General features: G+C 39.1%; 2 protein-coding genes across 4 annotated transcripts; both read right to left on the bottom strand.

The window, feature by feature from the left end:
- Positions 1-13,280: 13,280 nt before the first annotated feature.
- nkx2.1 (NK2 homeobox 1) lies at positions 13,281-17,154 on the bottom strand. Of its 3 annotated transcripts, XM_010766810.1 has the most exons (4): positions 17,119-17,154; positions 16,987-17,028; positions 15,193-15,421; positions 13,281-14,547 (listed from the first exon to the last, which is right to left on the bottom strand). In XM_010766810.1, the coding sequence occupies exons 3-4, from the start codon at positions 15,398-15,400 to the stop codon at positions 13,871-13,873; spliced, it is 885 nt and encodes a 294-aa protein (XP_010765112.1). In that variant the 5' UTR covers positions 15,401-15,421; positions 16,987-17,028; positions 17,119-17,154; the 3' UTR covers positions 13,281-13,870. The 3 variants fall into 3 exon arrangements, with proteins under 3 accessions (XP_010765112.1, XP_010765179.1, XP_010765043.1); XM_010766877.1 differs by lacking the exon at positions 17,119-17,154 and having other exon boundaries at positions 16,987-17,039; XM_010766741.1 differs by lacking the exons at positions 16,987-17,028; positions 17,119-17,154 and having other exon boundaries at positions 15,193-15,809.
- A 6,410-nt stretch (positions 17,155-23,564) lies between these two features.
- nkx2.9 (NK2 transcription factor related, locus 9 (Drosophila)) lies at positions 23,565-24,739 on the bottom strand. The gene is made up of 2 exons (XM_010769150.1): positions 24,586-24,739; positions 23,565-24,136 (listed from the first exon to the last, which is right to left on the bottom strand). Exons 1-2 carry the CDS (start codon positions 24,737-24,739, stop codon positions 23,565-23,567), a joined length of 726 nt encoding a protein of 241 aa, XP_010767452.1.
- Between the last annotated feature and the right edge of the window lie 454 nt (positions 24,740-25,193).

The raw sequence follows: 25,193 nt of genomic DNA, 5'->3' as shown, positions 1-25,193 counted from the left end.
AAGAGTTGTAACATTTCACTTAAACTCATTATCAATCATAAATGGTGCAACATGTTAATAAAGGTTTCAGGATGCATACATGAATATCTATTGAAAATGTAATGGAATATGTTTAGATATTTTACTAGTTTCACTTGTTAGCTTAACACAACGCAGGCTCCAGTGCAGGCTAGCATGAATGTAAATATTGGTTACTAAACCAAAGTAGCCTAGTATTGCAGTAAGGTAAACTCCCCCCTTGATGGTTAAGGGAAATGGTTATGGATTAGAACATTTATCAGAATCTTAACAAACAATGTGCAGAACAACTCGCCAACATTGCCAAAAACATGTTGCAAGACAGGACTGACTAAATGAAGACAGAAAAAGGCTTTTACTGCTTACACAGGCAAACCTAGCTTCACATAACTCTCAGTGAGTGAACGTTATGTGGAAAAACACCACACTCCTATTTAACGCAGTCAAAGTTAGCCACAGGGGTAGGCAGGCAGCGTATTGCTTTAAGCCACTTCTGACTGTGAAGAGCATTAATGATATGGACAAAGCGCTAAGGATCCTCATAAAGTTATTAACTGGCTTTTACTGCAGCACATTGCTGTTTGTGACACATTTCCAATCAGCAAGAGGAAGATGCAAAGCCACTATTACTTCAGCCCTCACATGTACTACCGCTTAATCAGCTTAAAACAGGTTCCCTTGCATGTATGGAGAGATTCAAGAGGTTAATTGTTTTCTATTAACTTTAACTCTGTCATGTGACCTTGTAGCCTACTGTTGCTTGACATCACACAACTGGCAAAAACAACATGACACATATGTTAAACTAGTGAGCTAACACAGTATCAGTCATAGTGGTGAAAATGTCATAAAAAGGCTAATTGACTAGCTTTTATAAAATTGACATATTACTTTTCTTTCTAAGCACTTTAAGGCCATCTCACATGTTTCGTTTAACAACTCAAAGTCCTGCATTTAAAACCTTGCTAAAAAGTACAAATGCAATGTATCAATTAATGTGACTATGCACACTACATACAGTATGCATACTCATTATATGGTTGGATTAGTGATAATTGTGCAGTACATTAATGTGACTGGTAGAGGTGGAGCTACGTTTGTATGCAGTTTGCTAGTTGCTTCGGATTTTGATCCTCTTGAACCACCTTTTTTTTTAAAGTTTCACATTTGTCATTTAAATGTTCAGTTATGTCCCAAAAAAGTACATGTTATACTTAGTTACTCACTCCTCAGGTCGAAAGACGGTCCCGAGCTTGGATAGGAACCAGCAGAGTCTAAATGGCCGGAGTGAAGTGCGGTGATTCAGAGTGCTTCAGTCACTCAGCCGTCTTTCCCTGAGAGGCTGTATGTTGATAGTTCTCTTGTTATTACATCCTCAGTGAGAGCTGTGGAGACGCGTCTGAAACATGGCCGTCTGCCAGAGCCAGACATACCGGCGAAAACACGAGATAACTGAAAGAAAACAAATCAGAAATTGATGTTATGCAGAAGCATGTAATGTACAAATGGCTGTAAATGCACATTTTGCAAAGTAGACACATTACTTAGCAGGACATTTTAAGTACTAACGTTTTAGCAAGTAGCCTACTTAAACCAACAAAAGTAGAATACTCTTTATGCAGTAGAAAAGGCCCTGTCAGAGTATTATATTAAACTTTTTGAGTATCTCTACTTAATATTTACTGTTTAGGCAGCATTTTAATATTTACATGTTTGAGGTGATGCTGCTTATTTTTAATAAGTTTTTGCTACAGGTTTGTTCAGTCCGTATAAATGCATTACATATTATCCGATCATATGCTTTGGGCTCAAAGTGTATAAGTGATTGTATGTGTACTTTAACGTCTCAACATTGCATTATATCAACATGAAGTCATTTTTTGTAACAACGATTTCATTCAATATTTAAAAAGGACAAATATCTGCCAATAAATACATTATTGTAATGCATTATACATTTTTTAAATACTTAAAAAAGAAATCACTTTTAACATATATGTTTCAACTATTATATTGTAGTTGGTAAATTAAAATACTGAAGTACATTTCAGTTCAAACATCAAAATAGTATTTAATACATAAGCAAATGAGCCTATATTCCATATGTGTTGCTAAATCCTTATGAATATTAACATGCTAGTTTTAATACATAGCACTTTTCAATCAGACAACCTTTCTCACCTCAGTCTGTAAATCTGTCCCCCGGTTGCCCTACAAATATAAAATCTCCCTGTATCACCCCACCCCACCTCCTCCCTCCTTATTTCGTGACAGCGTTCCCCCCCCCTCCAGCCGGCTGCACCTGTCACCTGGGGGCCTCTTCCTACATTCAGGATCAATTTACATAACCTCATTTAGCAGTTCACAAATCAGAGCCATTAAGAGCTACTAACAGGAACCAAGGGTTCTAATTTAGCTTGCCTTTCACAGTGGGAAAATTGTTCCGTTCAGGCCTACAAATAAAGATTCAGGTCTTGGCTTTGATTGTTGATTGTGATGGTAAATGTACAGATGATTAGAACAGCTTTTCCCTCCCTGTATTGATTTCCTGCCAAAACCCAGCAGGCACTGGTCCTGCACGGGGAAACCACTGAGCGCAAATGAGGTTAGCAGATTTTTGATTTGTACATATGTTAAGGTATTTAAAAAAATCATAAAACTGCAGTGGAAAGCTGCCGCAAAATATAAAATAAAGATCTAAGACAATCTATTCATCATTTGCCACTTACTGTTATAAGTTGTAACATTAATACAATCCAGATCATCAATATAATATATCATTATTCATTCATTATATAAACAATTTACAATACTTAACACTGTGTGATCTTTGATCTCTCTATGCACATTAGACAGCATCCTTAACTGACAACCAAGCAATCATTTAAAATGTGTTATCAAGTCTTAAATGCCTTTATTTACATTTGTGTGGCAATGTGAGAGTAGAAAACCCAATTCAGAGAGCCGTGAATAGCTGGAGTCAAGAGCTGGAAAATTATTTTCAATCTGCATTCAATTTGGTAACAGATGAGGCTCATAGAATAAAGAGGCTGATTCAAATTTCCACTTGTTCACCACTAAACTTGGTTGTACGGCATTGTGAACGTGTGCTTTTAGGGGGCATTTTTGGGGGAGAAATGTTTAATTAATCCACAAATCAGTGCTCTTCTCGCTGCCGTTGCAGACGCATATGTTTGCACTTCAGGCTGCTGTAGGATAAGGAGGACGCTCTGCATGAGATGCATCCAGCCGCCTACAGATTTTGTCTGTTTCAAAATGATTGCATAACATCAGTGATAAGCAGGTGGATAAGAGCTGCAATAACAGTAGGCCACTAGAGAGGGCAGGCTTTGAGGGTATGCACTGAAAGACCCAGACACATGTATTGACTGCATAAAAGCTTTGGGGGTCACACAAAAATAAAATGTTTTCGAGCTGTGATTCAGTAGAGTGGCCCTGTCCGGATCTGGTCCAGCTCGTTTTTAGTCGTTTCACTTGAGGATAATTTATTACAAGTGTGCAGAGCAGGTCTATGTGGGGGTTGGGATTTAGCAGAATGGTGCTTGAAAATGCTATAGCAACCAACAAGAGGTTGTGGGCCTTTGGTAAAAGCAACTCTGATTGTGTAAAAAGGAGATAAGATAGCATACTGATCATGATGGTGAAACATGACATTTTAACACAACACTCAGTCAAACAACAGAGTGCTGGTTTTTAAAAGCAAGTGGGCAGTCTAAAACAAATGAGCGTGAATATAAGTGTTACATAAATTGTTTTAGAATGATAACCATGGACAACATGGAGTTTTTTAAGCCTTATTAAATGGACCAAAACATGGTCTTTTTGAGATAAATACAAATGCCTTAAACTAATTTAACACCGAGTTAGATTAAACACTTTAAAAAGGGACTTGGATCCCAGCCAGTGTCTTGTCCATCATTCCCTTCAAAAAAGGCCAAGGGAGGAGACAACTGTTGTTGCTGTGTAGCCTAGACGAATTACTTTTAATGAACATGTAATTAATGGAAATAGACTCAACGGTTTCAAAGCAAACAACGATTCTAATTGATTTGCATTTCCCTTTTTTTGGGGGCTGCTCCGATTCTCTTTGTCCGGCCTCTCTATTGATTACCTTCTATGTGTATCGCTCCGCATGTGTTTTCCTTCATTAACAGATAACGGGCTCCTGACTACTCCCATCCCCGGGTTTAATGTTGCTTAATGTCTACTTTGTTCCCGTGTCATGTCGGAGGGCAGCGAGAATAATGAGAGAGTGGGTGGGCCGTGATTGGCCCGCAGTAAGGCAATGGTGTTTAGGACGCCGGCTGCAAGGGGATCAGTGGAGAGGTTAGAAAAGCAGAACCTTTTGGGCTGACTGAGACGCAGCATGTGGTCTCCGAATCCGATTCACTCCCACTTACTGCTACTGTTTTCTGTTAAACTGTCATTTTACTATCAACACCTGACACCCCTTTATTGAGCTGCCTGTCAGCCTGCCTGAGATGCCTGTTATGGGCTTTTTAATGCTAAGTGTTTAACATAATGCAGCACATATAGGCCTATAGCATGCTCTTTATTTATGGGGGATTAGGATATAAACCCCGATTCTGCAGTTCGTTTAGCCTGTAAATTGACCAAGTAGGAAATCACATATTCTACTGAGCTATTCAGCAACCGGAATAACATACAGTGACAATTGGCCCTAAAAAGAGAACTACAGAGTTGTGAACAGAATTGCATGTTAGCTAATTGTTAATTTAAGCGGCTCGCAGTGGCTAATTATGTCGGCACAGCCAAACCATTTGCATGATGGACTAGCCACCTGCCTGAAGGCGCTGCCAGGGCAAACTATGTAATTACTGAACAGCAGTGGGGCAATTTTTGACTGTCGTCCCTTTTGTGTCACATGAATTCCTCGTAATGACATATTTCATTACGGGGCAAATATCACCCCTCCTCCCGGTTGCTGTACAAAACATGGAAGTCTCAACAGGTCCTATATACAGGACCAATTTACACCCACCTCCACCCTGTGTTTTTATGAACCTGTAGTTATGTGCGCCTTTACTGAGTTAAATGTGCGTTTTCTCAGCTCAGCTCAAAGGCTATGTGATGCTCGGGTTAAAATGGGCCTGGCCAAGTGATTGCTGCCTGAACTCATTAAGCTGTCAAATGTCTGGCCTTTGGGATCTTGATTTCTTATTGTGAAGCAACATTCAAGGAATTTTTTTTAGTCAGCAGAGACATACCCCTCTATTCACGCACACTGAAGAATGGACTGACTGGGGAACCATGTGGTTTGCCCAAGTTTTCCCACTTTACTAAGAGCAAGTCTTTATAATTTACTAAAATAATTATCACTAATTGTTTTTAGGTCATTTTAAAATGGTAGCCTTTTATGCTAATGGGCCAAAGCAAATAAATAACAATACTGTATATATACATATTTATATTAATGTTGGCTTTTCAGGATTTACTTTCACCAAACAATATATATAGTATTTGTTTATATAAAATTCTCTAAATGATCAATTATCCTATATTTGATTAGCTTTTACAAAGTGGTGACAATATTCTCCCTAAGGGTTCACAAACACACACACAATAATCTAATAAAAAAAGACCCTTACCCTTATTAAAAAACAACAACATTATCAATAAAAAAAGATAAAATCAACTACAAATAAAAGATCAGAATGAGACATAAGTATGCGTATAAACATTTGCCAATGGAAGCTTAAAAACAACAAATGGTCCCAAATTGATAGCAAAAAAATAAATACAAGTATATCAAAAATGTTCCAAAAGCAATGAAAAGGAGAAGTGAGATGGTGTTATTGTTTTAGAGAAATAGCCTTCATCTGCATGTTATCAACACATAGTAAATATAGTACGTACAAATAGGAAAATAAGGGAGGACCCAAGTAACTCCCTTGTGGGACACCATATAATGTTATACAGTGTCTAAGCAAAAGTTAAATGGGGAAATACCAGACCCTTTAAGTTTGGCAATGAGAATATTGTGTCAGTAAGATTAAGCCAAGAGCACAGCCCAGGTTTCCTGACCCCCGTATACTCAATTAATAGTAAGATCACCAAGAAGTAATGTTCAAGCCAATAGTGATGTGTGCTATATGTTGGGTTTTAAGTTTTTTTTAATATATCTGTTTCTGTCGCCTGTGCAACTTGTATAGGCAGGAAATCTCAGTATGGAGCCATCAAAGAGGAGTCACTGGTGAACAGCTGGGTGATTAAGGAAGCCTATATGCTTGCTTCAGTGTTTTTTTTTATCTATATGTAGCTAAATAGAGTCAAATGCATAGGAAAATCACTTCTTTTTTTTTTTTTTACCAATTTGGAAAAGACTGCATATTCTATTCATCATGCAGAATGATCCACTCGGATAATTTCTATTAATGTATTAATGTTTAAGAGGTGGTTTTATATTTGGCTCATTGGGTAAACTTTAACCACTATTTTGAGTAGAGTTCAATCAGTGGGAATAGATATATGTAGCATGTGGTCATTTTACGTCTTAATTGTATAGTTTCTTCTAATTACAACTAGAATATGGCTGTGGCTCAGTGGATAGTGTGATGGACTTCAAATCTGGGGGTAGCAAGTTCGAGTCCCACTGCAGTCAGCATGTCGTTGTGTCCCCAAGACACTTCACCCCAAATTGTTCCTGTGGGGATTGTCCACAGTACTGAATGGAACGCTTTGGATAAAAGCGTCTAACTAATGTAATGAATACTCTTAGTGATGTAAACATTAACATTTGTATTATTCCTCTGAAATAAAGGGATGTAAAAGTATAAACTTTGAATACAGAGGCACTACGTAAATGCACTTCCCACCATCTCTCTTTATGTTACCTATAACTTTTAAAGTTAAACTTTTCTGGATGTTATGTTAAAGGTATTATATAATGTGTATATCTTAAGTGCCCTCATGTTGATGTCATGCAGATTAATTGAAATTCACTTAAGGTCTTCCCATTTGAAAGGAATAGCCTTGGACTATTCAGACTTTCAGAGTTATTGCTGCAGGCCTCTAGAGCGAGCAGCGGGTCGGTGTGGAGGGTTTGGTGTTAACGGGGTTAGTGATGGCTCGTTGGTTTCTAAAGGACTCCTGCTGCTACTGTACACAGACATGACAACTCAGCTTCAGCCTGGTCCCCTTTAATTGGCATGTTTAACTGGAGCACACACATACATTTAGCCACACAGCAGCACACGCACAAATTTAGCCGGATACCAGCACTCAAACACAAATGTATCCGCAAACCAGCACACAAACACACAAACACACAAACACACGCATTTCTTACATCTCTATCCTTGTGGAGACCTTCTATAGTTCCTAATTGAGTTTAAAACATCAACACTTTTGTATGTAACCTGTAGTTATTCCACATTGCATGCCATGCATGCTCATGTCTGACGGCAAATGGGGTTATAAGTAACATGTTTTAAAATAATGTAAACAAATGGAGGAGGTTTTTTTTTGTGCAGGGCATATAACAGTTTGCCCCCATTTAGACCAGTTTGAGGTGGTAGCTCTGCAGTGTTTATAGGTTGCACAAAAGTGATTGATCATGGCCGATAATATTTTTTGGGCAACATCTGTTGTTGACTGAGTTTGTGAGGACATGTTTGGTAAAACAATGTTTCAAGAATTGGAAAGAACATTTGGCATTTAAACTAATCCAAAATAGCCCACCTTTTTTACATATGAAATATTCTTTACTCTACATAAATGTCCTTATATATATATCTAAAAAATGTTAAAATATAGCGGATTACTAAGTTATCCGGAGCACTTTGCTGAGGAAAGTTCTTTCCTCCATTCATGCAATGTTAAGTTAACTTAATGTGCCATTCATCTTCATGAGACTATAGTCTGGTCTCATCAACAACTCACCGAAAGGGTTTGAGTATCACTGCCCACAATGTTTGGCCTAAAAGAGCGGATATTACTTTATTTCTGTACGTAAACGATCATGAGGTTTCCATCGAGATGAGAATTACAAACATAACCAGCTCGCTCAGCCTCTATGATTAATTCTGCACTAACATGTCTTTCTGCCTGCTAAATCCTTTTGACCAATGGGTGTCATAGTGAAAGTTAGGAAGGTGAGAAGTGTGTGTTGTTGGAGGGAAGGGTAATTTGGCATTATGTATCGTAGTGTCCTTTAATATTTTTAACCAAAAAGTGATCTTAGGACTATTTATGTTGAATGTAGCCCTATTTTAATTGACATTCAGTATTTTAACAACTAAAGACCTTCTATAACAGGTTGGGATAAAGATGGAACAAACAGATCAAAGGCGGAAAGATATGGTCGCCATTGCATTTTCATTTTTTATTATGCCTACAAACGAGTTTACAGCTCAAAAAGCTGGTGTTTGTGACGAGAACAGTTACTCATTCTGTAACAAAACTAAATCTGAATGTTCATCAGGAAACAGTCTTTCTCGCTATGATCCACTTCATCAAACATGAGACCCCACAGGGATCAGGTAATGGACCACTTATTTTTTATTTTAGATATCCCACCAGGCTATTGTTGTGGGTCCACATTTACTGTTTTAATTCTCAATTTTATGCCATGAAAATATGCTTTGAAGACTTTTACGAAGTGTCATTTGTAAGCACCAAATCTTTAAGACTTTAAAGAAAGAAGAAAGTTACATTTGTTGATAATGTTAGGCGTGTGGCGCAGTGGGTAGAGCGTTGGTGTGCGGATCAGGGGAGCACAGGTTCAAATCCCACCGCAGTCAGCATGTCGTTGTGTCCCTGGGCAAGACACTTCACCCCAAATTGCTCCTGTGGGGATTGCCCACAGTATGTAACTCGCTTTGGATGAAAGTGTCTAACAAGTAACATGTAATGTTACCCTGTGTGGAGACATCATTTATATTTTGTTGTTTTCTAAAACGTAGGAAATATTTTAGTTTAGTCATCTTTAATTTGGTTGTGGTCCCATCTGTAAGCTAGTGGCTAGCTAGCTCTCTCTACTGCAGCCTCACACACTTTTTCTATCCCAATGTTGATTTGATTTATTTCCTCTCGGGACTCACCCTGCATGTTTAGAGTCACTCAGAGTATCTAAAGCTTCAGTCGTGTGATGTATTTTATTTCTAACTTCTGTTTAGCTCCTCAAAAGAAGGAGGGAGGCGTTTTTCTTCTTTCAAGTGTGGGTTTACTATAAAAGCATCAGGAGTAGAATACCAGAGTTATGAACATTTAAATTATATAACATTTGCTAGATTATTGTGCAAATAAAACTAGGTATAAAGAATAAGATTAACCACGACCAAGAAAGAGTTTATAGCTGATTGCTCCTTATAGAATATCACAGAATGCATTTATATTAGAATTCAGTTGAATTTTATATTGTCATTCAATAATTCTGTTTCTTTGTTGTTGCTCCACATGAAGAGGATCAGTTATATTCAACATTTCAAAACTAAATATTCACAGATTTGCTATTATATATTTTTGTTTTTGATCTTTATGAGTTTAAATAATGTGTAAAATACTGTTTCCATCCATCTCTTAGGTTTTGGACTACTCTGTTTGTTGTTAAATATTAATTTCAGGTCTGAAGACTACACAATATAAAATGTTAGTTTTTTTGGAGATTCTTCTATATTTTAAAATCATTTTGAATTTCAAACCAAAATCCTTAGTTAAAGGCCTGTCATGTCAAAACTATAAAGAAACCTTGTTACATGTTTTCAGCTTTTTGGGGGGGATGCTTAGTCCATTGTTAAGTCTTGAATTGAGAAATCTTGTGATTTGTGCCGTTTGTTTCGCCCGAGCAGTATTATTGAAATGAAGTTAAATTGCAGCCAGTCCCAGAGACATTGCCTTCAAAAGAAAAAATCCCCAAAAAAAAAAAATCAAATACACCGAAGATGTATAAAATGCGCTTTGTTCATCAGAGGGAGGAGAGAGAAAGGACTCCACTCAGCGAGCTCTGAATGCTGCATTTCATGCCTGCAACAATTATGCTGAAAGGTCAAGTATTACAGCATCGTGTGCTCCGCTTTGCATGCAAAGTATTTCAGCTCACAAATGACCCTCGTTTGCGCTTTTTTAACAATGGCTTGAAGAACCAGATAAACGTAGGACAATTAAAGATTTTTGCAGCTAGCTGACAATAACATTTACCAAAGGGGGTGATTGCAGTTGAGTAATTGTCCTATTTGTGTTGCACATCAACGCCTTGGCCTGCTGATATGAAATGTTTAGGAACTTAAGAAAGAGGAACGAGAGTGGTGTGGTTTTAAAAGAAAAAAGTGTTATGTTTTGGAAAAAAAGCTCTGAAGAATTATAAACATTTGTTAGATTTTTTAAAGGTAAAAACCAGTGAAACTATTATTCAACCGACATAATAAAGATACACATTCTGGTTAACATTTGTGCTGATTTTTTATTTACATATATTTCAGCACCGTGGACAGCACCCAGCTCTTGGATCTTTAAAATAATAAAAAGCTAAGACACTCTGAAAGTCAATACTTTCAGTAGATTTCTCTATTTATTTAATTTTTAAGGACCTAATCACAATGCACTGTTAACGCCACACATGTCTGCGTGATGTTTTCATTACATATTAATCAATAGGAATGTCAGGAAATCCCACTTAAACCTTGAATTCCAATTAATCAACGGAATGAACAAAGACATTTTTTGTATCAGTGTATTTTTTGTAATTCCCCCTACATAGGCCTATGTAATATTCCCATATATTAAAGTTGGAGATAATTAACGTATTGGATGTGCAAACGCGTAATATTGCAAAAATATTCCTCTTCAGGCAGTTTTATAAATAAAAACGTGTAGTATTTTGTGAATTTTGGGTATTTTGATTGCCCCAAAATGTATTGAGAATTTAACAGCAGTAAAACGTAGCCTACTGTAGAAAAACAGCCATTTTTATATTCGTTAATAAAAACACAATTTTTAAATGAACAAAACGACTTAATCGTGGTTAGTGGTTATGAGTATCTTATTTATTTCTTAAAAACGACAATTTGTTTTGCTTTTAGACGCCACTGAAAAATCTTGTGGAAATAACTGAAGCATGAATCACACATGTTTGATGTCCCTACAATGATGAACCAGGATTTTTGGATGCCACACATCACCCAGAAGTAATACTGAAGCTAAATAGGCGAATAAAATTCAACAGCTAGTCACTAACTCAAATATGATTACCTTGAGATTAGGGACTAATTGCTCGGGGTTCACGGAGACCAGCTACCATAAAGCCAGGAGGACTTTGGGAGTTTCTCAGTTGGTTTCTACAAAAGAGAGCGATGAGAGCACACACGCTTCCAACAAGTCATTCTCAACAGCTACAAGCTGCACACAAAGACCACACACCGCGCCAAAGACATGGTAATGTAATCCCAAACTTTTCACTTTTCTCCCGAACAAAACCAGCTCTGCCAAATACCTAATAGAAGATAGTTTCTGATGCTGGGGAGATTTCACTTTAAAGTCCCCGAAAGGGCTTTTTGGGTGGCTGACTGGTGGCCTGAAGATCTGCTGCTGCCTTAAAGTGGTACACGCACATTAGAGAAGTTTCCTATTAAGATGGAAAATTACATGAATCTTGATAATGTGTGCAATAAATAGTTTTGGTTTTGAAGTTACATGTCCAGAATTATTCACTGAAATAAAAATCACTTTATAATATCATCCTACATTTGCTGGCAGGTCAAAAAGCAAACCTGTGATGATTTTTTAAGATTTCTTTAAAAAATAAACACGATCATTTACACCAGGTTGTATTAATGCAAAAACAAAAGGGTTACCAGATAGAGCAGTAAATATAATGGATTAAAATTGCAGCAAACAGACAGGAATCAGGTATTACAAGGGGAGTCAGGTGCAAACAGGCCTGGGAGCAGCTGCATCTGAGCGATGATCCACGGTAGGCACTTTTCGTCATCATTGGGTTCTCCTTATACCCTTTTGGGTAAACTAGCCTACGTATTTTTTAGGTTGAGTGATGGTCAGCCGATTAAGCGGTGTTTCTGTTTTTATTTTTAGCCTTAACTAAGACCTCAAAACAAGTCGTTTTGATGAAATCTGAAATAAGTAGGATGATGGGTCAGAAAGGCCACATTGACTCTGAAAAGTTCGCGCGTTGAAACAAATAGCCTAGTCCGTACATAAATCATGATTCTCAAAACAGCCGATACAAGTCCAGGAATAGGACTATTTATTAGTACAAATCTTCGTTAAGGCCTACTTTTATTTTATTTTATACGAGACATTTAGGACGGAAAATAAAATATAAATACATATAGATTCATTTTGGAAAGATTGCTTATTTTCAGACCAAAATAATATGTGACATTATAGCTCTAGGACCTGCCACAACACGGGATTAAAAACACTTATTTTCAGCCGTAAACGTAAATCACCTGTCGTTATCTCCGTATCTTAGCAACGCCAGTGTTTACAGTTAATACCCATTGAGCTATTAGTTTGCTAGAGAATAGCCCCTGATGATTATTATAGCTTTTATAAACAGAGCCTACAATTTAGCAGAAATAAATTACTGGTTGTGTGAGGCCGTTTAAAAAGAAAGAAAGAAGAAACATTGGCAGTATTAACACGGCCTAAAACAGGTTAAAGTCTAATCTTTAAGAGAAATGTTTGTGCTGGTTTGTTATTGACACCGCGGCCACAAACAGCCTTTCTCCGTTTCCTTTCAATTCCCATGATTGATTATTGATAAACCAGCTGATAGCCCCGAAGAATACCGCGCTGTTTGGTCAGGGATTTCCTCGATAAGCTTTTTCTTTGAGCAGCATTTGTGTTTGATGTTGGGAGCCGAAAGACCTCACCTTTCTGACTCACAGACAGTCCAACAGAAAGAGAAAAGAAACAGCTCATAGAGGCTCCGTTTGCTCTGCCTGTGTGAGCTGCAGTCTGCAACGATAAGCGGTGTGTGATTTGTCAGAAAATAAAGCAGAATAATAGCCCCTAGTTTAATTGGCATGTCAGAATAAGAGCCTGTGTGTTGATTTAGTCATTCATGCCAAACCTGAAACTATTTGACGACATGGTTATCTTTAAAATGTTCTCACTAAAATAATCAATAAAGATTCGCTAAAAAACAAAGAAAGTCATCCCTAATAAAAACCGAGCAAATAATAATCGTAATATTAGTATGCCTGGTAATAATAATATCGCATGGTTTCACTTTTGCCCTTCTGTGTTTCCTCCCAAAGGAACATTTCGGCCATTTTTTACACCGCATTTGTTGACATATTTCACAAAAAAAACCTTAACTGCCTTGTTTCCATAATTTATTAATAGGACTGTTTTGTAGTAAGTCAAATATCTATATAAGTTACAAAGAAATAAAACGTACAAATACCAATGAAACGACAACAATTGCGTCAAAAACTTTGTACAACAAATAGCTAAAACCTTTTACAGAAATATACAAGCTAGATCTACGGCTTACATTAAATTCTATTATAAATCAGAGTCTTGTGTTTGTGGGGGGGTGTAACAGCATTGTCACTGTTCAGGTTCACTTTCCCCCCCCCCAAAAAAAATACTGCGGCCTATATCACTTCTTTTGTCTCAATATAATTTACATAAATAAATCCCAAGACTTCCGCAGTTTCTGGTCAGAAATGTTTTTCCCCTTCTTCCTTCCGTTATAAGTCACATTCTTCCAGAAAGGTGAAAATGCAAGACTTTGTTCTTGTTCAGGTTCGCACATTTACAGTGAAACTTGCCGAGTCTTGAAAGAAAAGAAATGTAGGCCTACTTTTTCTTTAAATAGAAGGTTTTAAATGACAGCCGGTGCCTGTCACCACGTCCTGCCGTAAAGCAGGGCCGAGCACTGCAGGGCCGAGCCGTACTCTGCGCCGGGGGGGTTGAGGTGGGAAAGGCCGGACACCTGGCTCTGCAGAGAGGGGGGGCTGGAGGAGTGCGGGGCGAGGTCCGGAGAGTGGCCCGTGCTGCCCACCTGCTGGCTCTGGTGCTGCCCGAGGCCGGACGAGTTGTTGGACATGATCATGACATTGTTGCCCCCTTGCTGGTGCAGGGTCCCCGCGGAGGATGTGGGCGTGTGGCCGCTGCCCTGGCACGGCTTCCCATCCTTCACCAGCACCGGCACGGCCACCCTCCGCGGGGACTGCTGCTGCTGCTGGCACGAGCCGCCGTCCTGCTGCATCTGCTGCTGGGACACTTTGTCCTTAGCCTGCCTCTTCATCTTGTACCGGTGGTTCTGAAACCAGATCTTCACCTGGGTCGGGGTGAGGTGGATCATACTTGCCAGGTGTTCCCTCTCCGGCGCAGACAGGTACTTTTGCTGCTTGAAGCGCCGCTCCAGCTCGTAGACCTGCGCCTGGGAGAACAGGACGCGTCTCTTTCTCCTCGGGGTGCTGGACAGGGAGCCCATGCCTTTACCCACATCTGCCAGCGAGCCGAGGCTGCCCATGCTGCCCATGTTCATGCCCGACGACGAGCCCATGAAGCGAGAAACTGAGGGGAAAAAAACAACAAATAAACACAATGAAATTACTGATTTTACGCGCAACAAGTGTGCACAAATAATTCTGTCTTTATGTGGAAAACTTCATGTAAATTCATTTTTGAGATCCAGATTCGATTGTTTTTTTATGGATATTATAATGTGGCATTCATGAGATAACAACCCTGAAGATTATTTCATTGAAGTAAAAATTAGTTTTGAAAGTATTCCTGCTGGCAGGTGCCCTTATCCATTAAACAAACTAATGCGTGTCAAAGTCCGTTTAATGTATTATCTTAATACCATTCAAGCCAGAGGGCACATATTGCAGCAATAGCTCACGACTGAAAGCCAGTAATTATTTGATTAATGTGATAAATATAATACATTAAATACAATATCTTAAATAAGATATTGGTATATTTTCGGCATGATTTATATATTAATATTTGTTCCAGATCTTGCAAGCCAAAGATGAAATGCCTGATTTTGCTTCTCCCTTGTAATTTAATTAAAACATATTGGGTGAAATACAGTATTACTTAGAGTGCCCACTTTAGAGCACAGGTGACAGAAACACAACGAAGCATGCACAAAAATCTGCTTCAGCATTATCCACCCTCAACACAATTCAAAAGCAGGTGCAGGATACTCACTGGAGGAGAAGCGAGGGTCTGGGTTGCCTCCATACCAGCCGGTGGCCGTGGTGCTACCCCTCATGCCGTCCTGGTACGACGGCAGGTCGCCCATGTTGCCGTTACAGTAGCCCCCCATGGCCGAGTGTGACAGCTGGGAAACACCTGCCGCAGTCATGTGGTAAGCCGCAGACATAGTCCCATTATGGCCCATGTGGTGCTGCTGCATCGCCGCCTGAGAGACCTGCGGCTGCCGGTAAGAAGTGAGAGGTGCCCCCAAGTTGTTATTCTCCATACTTACTTTCTTATAGCTCTCCTCAAGGGGACTCAAGATATCGGAAACAGAAAAAGGAGTCGTATGCTTAGGGCTCATCGACATTGTTCTGGGGCTGGAGAGGGAGAAATTAGAAGGCAAGGCAATCTCTCCTTCTCTCTTTTTTTTTTTTTGGCCAAAGCCCCTCTGGTTCCTGTTGTCTCAACGTCGATCCTGGTAGATGAACACGTAGGAGAGAGCCTCAAGTCCGCCTTAATTGGATTGAGTGGGAGCTCGGTGCTGGCTTTGGTTTGTTTTAGCTGGGTGCCAGGTTTAAGGCTACCATCAGAGGCGGGGCATCGGCAACAATACAAAACAGCTCTTGCCTCCTTTCGCCGAGCGTAATTTCACTTACAAGACATGTGCTCTCCTCCCACTGACAATAACATATGCGCTGTACATGATCAGTAATGCTGGCTGTCAGGTTTGCTGCAGCTGCTGCGTTTGGGGTCTCTGAGCTGCTGCTGAGGCTGATAAACACAGCGCTGCACCTTGGGACTGCACTGACCACAATACACTTTATTAACTGTAGTGATGTTTACGAGGACCTCTTGATGAAAGGAGGCCTATATGGACTTGAGAGTTGGAGAACCACTCCTCTGTTGAACTACTGACTTTTAATGGCCATGAGAGGCCTCCAGTGATTGCAGGATTGTTTGTGTTATGCCTTATCGTACTCAGACATGCAAAAGTGCACTTGCGGGGAGGGAAATTGACTGATACTGATAAGTAAATAAATACACATCCGCGTGTTAAGTGGGTGAGTAAATGATTAACCCCCCTCGTTTTTTCTCCTTTTGATATCATTGGACGCAAGCAGCGTGTTACCTTAAATGCAGATGCACACACTCGTATAAAAGATGTGCTAAAAAAAACACAACAAGAAAATAAAAAAAATAGAGTGGAGAAGGAGAGAGTGGAGACTCTCATGTGAAGTTAACGGCGTTCAAGTAGGCTACTCTCCTGCAGCACGACGCAGGTAGCCTCATAGCATCTTGCCTTAATGCTCAAGGAGCATAGTTTAACTCAACCAAAACTCAGTTATAATTGTTACACAGGAACTATAAAATATTTTGGCTCCTTGTGAACAGCTTTGAGGTCAATAAATGGTAGAGTATTCTGTGCGTTTTAGAGCCAAAAAACACTTTTACGCAAAGGGACATTTTCTGACATTTCTCAACTCAAACAAGGAATATAAACCTTTCTTAAACCATCAATGGGGTATTAACACTATTAGTATAGTATTTTTCGTTAAGTTAGCTTGAATATTAATTAAAGTTTTTCTACTTTAATTTTTTTTATATATTCCTTCCATATGTTCCTTGTTTTAATCAAAAGTAACACATTATTAAAAAAAAAAAAATGTCCGTGTTTAAATGTAAAGCAAGGGCCTTAACAGGTTATTATTTGGGTACCAGGTTATAATTTCTGCTGCTTTTCGGGTTCAAAACATATACGATATTAGATATTGCAGAATAAAAATAGAATAACTTGAAACTTACACAATCAGTGGACGCCAGGATCAAACCGGAGCTGAAACTCTACTGTAAGAAAAAGAGAAAGAAAAAAAAGCACTTATTTTAACAATTATAATTAGATTTCGGTTTTGTAAAGGTCTTGCCGGCAGGTCTCACGTCAGTGTAGCAGCAGCAGCAGCAGATGCCTCCAGCAGCTCAGAGGTCTGCGCCTCTCCTTATGGAGGAATTAAAGAAACACAGCGTCTTCTGGTGGCAGAGCAGACATTAATCAAGAGTAATATTGTGATCCAGTTTGGTTCCACTGGGACTCTAAACCTCTGCTTGTTTCATGATTTTAACTAGAAGTGGATCAAAAAACACCAAATGTAATGGTTTATTTTTCCTTTTACTCAGATTTATGCTGATGCACCTTCAGCAGCAAGCTATTATGGGTCTGTGCACAGCAGGCAGAGCAGCAGTGACCTGCAGATCCTGACAGTTTGTCACGCGGATCACCCGCAGCAGATGTGTATTCTGCAGGCTTCACGGCTTCTGGCTGCATATGTCACGGCTGCCGGCAGAATAATCTGTGCACTACCTGCAGCCTTGCAGAAAAGTGCACTGGTCCAATTTAAAGAGCGGTGCACAACATCACAACAATCCATATCGTCCCATTGCCTTAATTATCTTTAATTAAGCAATATTATCCTATAGTCCAGGGCTAAATATTACTGTTAAAATAAATTGTTTGGATGATAGCCGAGGTGCAGGCGCATAATTCGCAGGCCATATAATCACAGGCAATTAAAATTACAGCATGTTTCTGCATCCAAGGTAAATCTTGCTTATGCCTGGCTTAATTACGGCATTTCGCAAGACATTCTTAATCATCTAAATCAGTACCTTTCCCCTGTTCTGGCACACGGCTATTATGAGCAATTAGAGGTAATTAGTCCAAATGTTCGGGCTAATTCCTCAGAATAATGAGGACACTTTGAAGTGGCGGGTATGAGGCTACCGAGCTTTGTTATCGAGGCTTCACGTTGTTGTTCATGAACTGATTGGCGCATGATGTAATCCAGAGAAGAGCTTCACACGGGGAAACATAAGTTTGTGCAATTAAAACAAAAAGGAGAAAGTTACTGTTATTATTTAGCCTTTAAACAAATAGCAATAAATAAGTGTTCTGTAAATGTTAACATAAAAACATCACAGGGAAAGCTTCACACTGTATTTACAACCATGCACATCGATGGAAAAAACATTGATTAATCAAATGCAAAAAGGTCACATTATATCTGCTAATGAGCCACAAATTGAACTAAACATGTGCATGAAAAATATCCACATAGGTTTCTCCATTGCACAAATCTTAAAGGGCGTATAGATCAAATTATGCAACATTATAGTTGTTTTACATTCAAGCCATGAAGACGAACATTTGAGGTCCACTTTAACATAATGGAAAATTCCATCATTGGTCAATAACTAAAGCCTGCATATATCCTGCATCCTAAAACAATCCCTATTAAATCTCATTTTTACAGCTCAAAGGTTTGGCCACATTTTGTCCAGACAGAAATGAAGGATTTTTCCCCTCAAAACTTTTTCTGAGTTTTTCCTCTATTGTGACATCTTATACAACTCTTGTTCTGCAGGAGAAAAATAGACTCTGAGAAGAAGGTGAGAAAACTAAGAAGAAAAGCTTCAACATCACGGGTGGCAGGGTGGACTACATCTTATTCATTTCTAAAAACAGACCAATCACCTAACATTTGGAAAGTGTTATGATGTAAAAAGTTATGCTGCATTCATTACACAAATAATAATTCATCGCTTTCTTTTACCCTCCATCCCAAGGGACTGTAAATCATAAAGGGACAAATAACTTGACTCATTAGAGGGCAAATAGTAGTACGGAGGCCATTTTTCTCCAGCCAATCAGCAGCAGCAGAGTAGTGGGGATTCAAAGAGAGTAACGCATGGTGGTGTTTTCTCTTTTTAGTGAAGCACGGCCCCTAGTGGATCAACAGCTGCCTCAATCCAAAGAGCTACATCACCCCGTTGGATCTCATTTACTGCAGGAAGGGAGGAGTGATACAGCGGGTTAGTGCGCCCTCTAGTGGAGAGCTGGATCATAACAATCACTTTCAAGTATCATGTGAAGATGGGAAAGGTGTCTTAATGTCACTACAGTTAACACTATCGATGTACTTCATATACTGTATTTACAGACAAGATAGGTATCATCACTTAATCACATGATATATTAGTGTGGTGTTTACATACACTGTACAACATTTGCTGCAAATACTCACAGCACTGTCCCTGTTGCCCTGTAATGTTATCTCTATTTGCCATTGCCTTGTTTCCATATTTACTATTATTCTTATTTTATGTTTAGCTGTTGTTTTGATATTGTTAAATATATATATAAAAAGTACAAACATTTTTTTTTGTATTTGTCACAACAGGTGCCATTTTCATGTCCAGCATCAGTTTTGCATCAGTTTTGCATATTCAAAGATATGTTATGTCTCAAGCCCCCATGCAGCTAAATGTGATGTTACAAAACCTTTGTTGAGACTGATTATAGGGCTGACTGTGGCTGTGAGGTAGAACGGTAAGTAGTGAGTTTTTGGGTTCGATACCGGCCCCTGAAGTCAACATGTTAGAGGTATGGCTGGCTTTTTTGCTGTAACAATGTACATTTCCCCTCTGTGGGAATAATAAAGGTATTCTGATTCTGTATCCTTGGGCAAGATACTTAACCTCAAGTTGCAACGGTGTGCGAGTGTGAGTGAGTCTGTGAGAGAGATAAAGGTTGCTGCTACAACAGTAACAGACCCACAGAGAACTATAATAATAATAATAATAATAATAATAATAATAATAATAACTTTAATTGATATAGCGCCTTTCACCAACCCAAGGTCGCTTAACAAAGAAACATATAAGGACAACACATAAAACAGCGGGCAGAAATGGAAGTGTTACATTGCATAATAGGCACTCAAATCTTGCAATGCTGACAAAATCATATAATTCATGTATCCATCCTGTGTATTGCCCATGTCACATACTTTTAACAAGTATCAACAGAAAGAAAACCTAGCAAAAAATCTTCCTTGGCAGAAAAAGGAATTATGACCTATCAGCCAAACCTGATAAGTCTTGTTTATTTAGTAGTGCCTATGTGGAAATAATATATTTTAAAAAGATAAAAAAACATGTGTGCATGGCACCTAAACACTGTGTGTGTGTGTGTGTGTGTGTGTGTGTGTGTGTGTGTGTGTGTGTGTGTGTGTGTGTTAGCGTCCTTTAGCAGGTGGCACCCTGCCTCTGTTTGAATGAATGGGTGAACGCTGTATGTAAAAGCTCTTTGACGAGTCATTAAGACGGATAAACGCTATACATGCAATCAATTTAGTATATTATTATATTCATTAACTTTATTGGTAAAAACATTTGTATATGTATCAAAATGTGAGTTTAGGGAGTTTCCACGTTCAGTCTCAGATGCTTCTAACAGTATGTTGATTGAATAGCTGAGGCTAAACAAAATGGTCAGTTTTCTTACTAGCTGAGCTGATTAAGTTTTGTTTCTTTCTGATATTGCTTATTCTAGGTTCATATGTTGATCTTTTCTTGTCATGTCATTTCTCCAGTTACACACAAGATACAGTATTTAAGATAGAAGGTGAAAGTATGTCACAGGATGGGAAAATCCTCACTGTATGAACACATTCATCTGCTAATAGACTGTTTTACTGCCACTGACTTTATTTAAGTTAATAATTTTCCATTTATCTCAATGAACAGTTAAATGGAAACGCTGAAAACACTTTAGTCAATAAGAGGGCTATATATTTGCTCATCTTCATACTAAATCTGTCACATCTCAACCCATTTAGCACCAGTTTCAACATTTCATAGTGGTCTATCATCAACTGAATCATCCAAACGTTCACATTTCACCTAAGCTGCTGTATTCTGACTGAGTCTACAAAGTAAACCTTGTCCTCCCCTGACCCGCTGCTGTTCACCTGCAGAACGCCACTCAGAGCTCAGAGGCTGTAACTCACTTCATAAATACTGCAGCTCATAGGCTGACACCAGTTAATGAAATGCTAATTTACTAGTTGTGTTGTACGTCAAACAACCAACGACCTAAAAAGCTGCGTTAGGTCTACTAAACACCAAATAATTTAACCACAAAAATTACACATCTTTTTTTGAAGTAAAAGGAGATTTTAACTACATCCAATCTTCTGTTTTCTTAAAGAGCCTTTAAACAAGCAGCATGAAGAACACATATTTTCAGTATGACAGTATTCCAATGTTTTGCTATAAAACTATTATATCTTGTTTACGTCATAGCTTATAATTGCAACGTTTTAAAATATCGTTCGCAAATGGACAAAGACAAACTGTAAAACCAAGGCCAACATTTGGACAAACGTAAGTGTTTGAAATGAATATTCAAGGTAAATGCCAGTAGTAACATTTGAACATTGAATTTGTCTTAACTCTGAGGGCGATAAGGACCTAATATGCATTAAATGTTATTTTCAACATCTTAACAAACCTCCTCCTGTGGCCTGGTTTATGTGGACCTTATAACTTTCCTAAAGGGGCCCGGGTATAAGGCCAGTGAGTAAAACTAAAGGATGGGCAGGCTAATACAAACCCATCCTTTTCAGACAATTCCTCTGACCAACTTAAAAAACCAATGGCAACCTCTAAAAGCCTGTCTTTGTCACCCTTAAACCCCAAGATGCTCTAAAACACCATTGTGCAGTTAAACCTCATAAATTTGTCGCAGGGACTGATTAAACATCACGGGAATTGAAACACTAAAGATTTTGTCTCGGTGCCTTTTGGGTGAGGGACAATGGTCCATTCAGGGGGAGACACGCAGACAAAAAGAGTGTTTAAGGGGAGATGCAGCGAGCTGAGGGGTTCGGCCAGTCCCCTCCATATGTGATACAAGGTGGCCCCAGCGAGGGGGACAAAGGGCCAGGTGACAGGGACGATGGGCTGCAGGGTCACAGGACGAGCAAACAACATTATAGGGGGCGTGAAAGCAGAAGACCCCCCTCGTCACTGATGAAATACTGACATGATTTTAAACACTGAAGCATATTTTTCATGGTGAAGCGTTTAAATTAGATTTTTCACTTTGAGAGGATGATATCAAACACAAGCTCTTCTCTAAATCTAACTTCACTGGAGTTGGTTTGGGGATAAATATGTTGTTTACATACACTGTACTCTGCTAAATGTGCTGCTTATAGTCAGACAACTGTCACTTTTGCCTTATAATTGAGTTTTTAAATTGCTCTTGCATAATTTCTACTTTTACTTAGTTTTATTTAGCTCTTATTTTCACTTATTTCTGTCCTTGCTGTTGCGAAACAAATGTAACTGCACAAATGAATGGCAATGAACCACTACACTTGATGGACACTAAAATCTGCTGTGTCTCCAAAATGCATGTTTCTTGCTTTTAGTGCATTCTGCATCTCCTCAAATGCACTTTTTCAGTCATCTAGTAAAATATCAAGGATTAAAGCTTGTAAAAAGTCAATATCTTCTTTTAATTCAGGCCACTTTAAATACCATATCCTTATCAAACTCACAGCACAAACTAAGATCTCCACATTGAGTGTAGCAGCCGTATCTATCCTACTTGCCTCACAATAACAAAAGTGAATTGTATAAAAGTGAAAAGCAGCCCAGACGACAACAGGGTGCTGTGGTGAAAGAGGCTGTAATGTTTACTGGGTATTCTTATGCTTAACCAAAGCCAGTCCTTTTTAGGAGTGATGTTTGCTCAGCTTTCGGTGCATAATTAGTTTTTTAACATTATAAAAGGCCTCCTGTCATGACCTGCTACATATTTTACATTCTGCAAATTAAATATGTTTTAGATTTCAACCTATAATTTAGAAAGCATTGAATAGACTTAGAGCTTTAATTGAATATAGGAAAAGTTATAAAATATTTTAAAAAGAAACATGAAAGTCTTTCACTTAAAAAAAACATTTTTACTTCAAATAGAAATCCAGTTGCAAAAATATGTGTTTGTGCAACTGTTTGATTTCAGAAATGTATGCAGATTATACACTTCTGGGGGATAATTGAAAAAGAAAGACAGTAAATTGTTATCTTACAAAATATGAGAAACTTTTTATTAATAATTTCGTTCACAAAAAGAAACATATTACACTTAAAACCTTTAAGGAAAGTCTCCTTAAAGACAACAAATAACATAATCTTTCCTTCAAACATTCAGGCTAATAGTGGCCCAACGCTATACTGTCCCTTATCTGTCTTCAACAACAATTATTTATACAAATATTATCATGTTTCAACAGCTTCACATGCAAATAATTATACATTATCTCTCCGGATAATTACAAAATCTACAGGCTACACCAGTAAGCCCATATGAGAAAATATCAGCATTTAAAAAAATAGTAAAATATCAAAATAAAATGTGCAAAATATCTTTCGTTCTATATTGAAAATCTAAATGTTTAAGTTGCTCGAAAATATGCAAAACATTCAGAAAACATTTGATGCAATTCTAAATGAGTTTTTGCATGGAGATGAGGCCTTCACTTGAAGGCATTAAAGTGGACCGAGTCGCTCCAAAAGTCTCTCCAGGCGAATCTGGAGGCCGCCGCGGCGGGAAAGTGCTGCTGGTACCGCGGAGGAAGAGCGACGTGGGACGGGTGCTGAAGACTGGGGTAGGCTAAGGGGAAGGGAACCGCTGACGAATGAGGTAAACATCCAAGTTTTTCCGTGTCGAGTAAGCAGGTGTGAAAAGGTTTCCCATCCCGGACCAGGATCGGAACGACGACCCTTCGCAGCATCGGAGGCTGCTGGAGGTCCAGGTCCTGAAACAGCAGCCCCTCGGCCCGGCCTCGCTTCATCTTGTAGCGGTGGTTCTGGAACCAGATCTTCACCTGGGTTGGGGTCAGGCTGAGGACCCGGGCCAGCTGCTCCCTCTCCGGGCCGGACAGGTAGCGCTGCTGCCGGAAGCGCCTCTCTAACTCCAGGGTCTGCGCCTTGGAGAACAGGACCCGGCGCTTCTTGCTCTTCTTGCTCCGGTCCGGCTCCGAGTCCAGGGACGAGTCATCCGGCTTGGTGGAGTCTGGGGAGGCCTCGAAACTGCCTTCATCAGAAGCTGGAGAATTAATTGTGCATGTTACAAATTGATAAAGAAATAAAGGATATTTTCACATTTTTTCAAGTGTCTATCTATCTTTATCCATCTATATGCATCGATATCTATTGATAGGTATATAATATATCTATGGATCCTTCTATATCTATAGGATTATAATATATCTAAGGATATATCTTTAATATGTATATGGAACTATATGCATCAATGAATCAATGTATGTATATATCCATCCATCCTTAATCATTTGAAAATAAAGCATACGAAAACATCAGTGAACATATCTATCTATTCAAATAAATGAATAAAGAATGTCCTTACTATTTCAAAAATAAAGCGAGAATATGTTAAACATATATTTACATTATGGTGGAATCATGGATGATATTACAATAAATGGCATTTAACAAATTCAGCATCAATAATATGGTTTGAAGACATCTACTTACACATGCAGGGGCTCCGGTCGCAGTCCATCCAGGAGCTGTAGGGCGAGCTGGAGGAGGAGTACAGCGGGGAGGACCGCGGCGCTGCCTCCGCGTCCTGCTCCGGAAGGTCCAGGATGCTCCTCACGGAAAAACTGAACTTGATCGGTGCAGCCATGGCGTGTAAATTGTAGGTGCAATCCGGGGTTTGTTTTGCGAAAACAAGTAAGCAAGTTTATCCAAGGATGAGAAAAAACGCAGCGGATCCTCTTCACTTTACGCACTGTCCAAACACCGGCTCGGAAACCAATGTGTGCACTGGGCTCAGTGTTTACACAAACAGCACTCCATAAGCTGCAAACACAAGACTGCCCGCTTATAAAGCCTCCTCCCACAGCTGAGTACCTGAATGGCTGGAGTGCTGTCACCCAATGACGGTAGGTGCGGAATAAGAAGAGGAAGAAAACAGCTTCAACAATGAGCGAAGGAAACACTCGTCATCATTACAGATTCGTCCCGTATCGTCAAACTGGGAAACAGATAATGGTAATTGTTGGAGCTGAATCACGTCTTGGGTGGCAAGTGACAACAGAGCCCGTCCCATCATCACACTCCCCCCCCTCCTCCCCCCT

Source organism: Notothenia coriiceps, unplaced genomic scaffold (assembly GCF_000735185.1).
Source record: "Notothenia coriiceps isolate Sejong01 unplaced genomic scaffold, NC01 NC01_scaffold00000120, whole genome shotgun sequence".
In the NCBI taxonomy this organism is placed as follows: Eukaryota; Metazoa; Chordata; class Actinopteri; order Perciformes; family Nototheniidae; genus Notothenia; species Notothenia coriiceps.
Note: the sequence above shows the minus strand (reverse complement) of the source record. Positions and strands in the feature narration are given on the sequence as shown.

Coding starts and splice junctions, on each gene's coding strand:
- nkx2.1 (XM_010766741.1), bottom strand. CDS start 15,550: ATGTCGATGAGCCCTAAGCATACGACTCCTTTTTCTGTTTCCGATATC. Junction 14,548..15,192: donor AGACCCTCGCTTCTCCTCCA/GTGAGTATCCTG, acceptor TTTTCCCCTCAG/TTTCTCGCTTCATGGGCTCG.
- nkx2.9 (XM_010769150.1), bottom strand. CDS start 24,739: ATGGCTGCACCGATCAAGTTCAGTTTTTCCGTGAGGAGCATCCTGGAC. Junction 24,137..24,585: donor CGACCGGAGCCCCTGCATGT/GTAAGTAGATGT, acceptor TTAATTCTCCAG/CTTCTGATGAAGGCAGTTTC.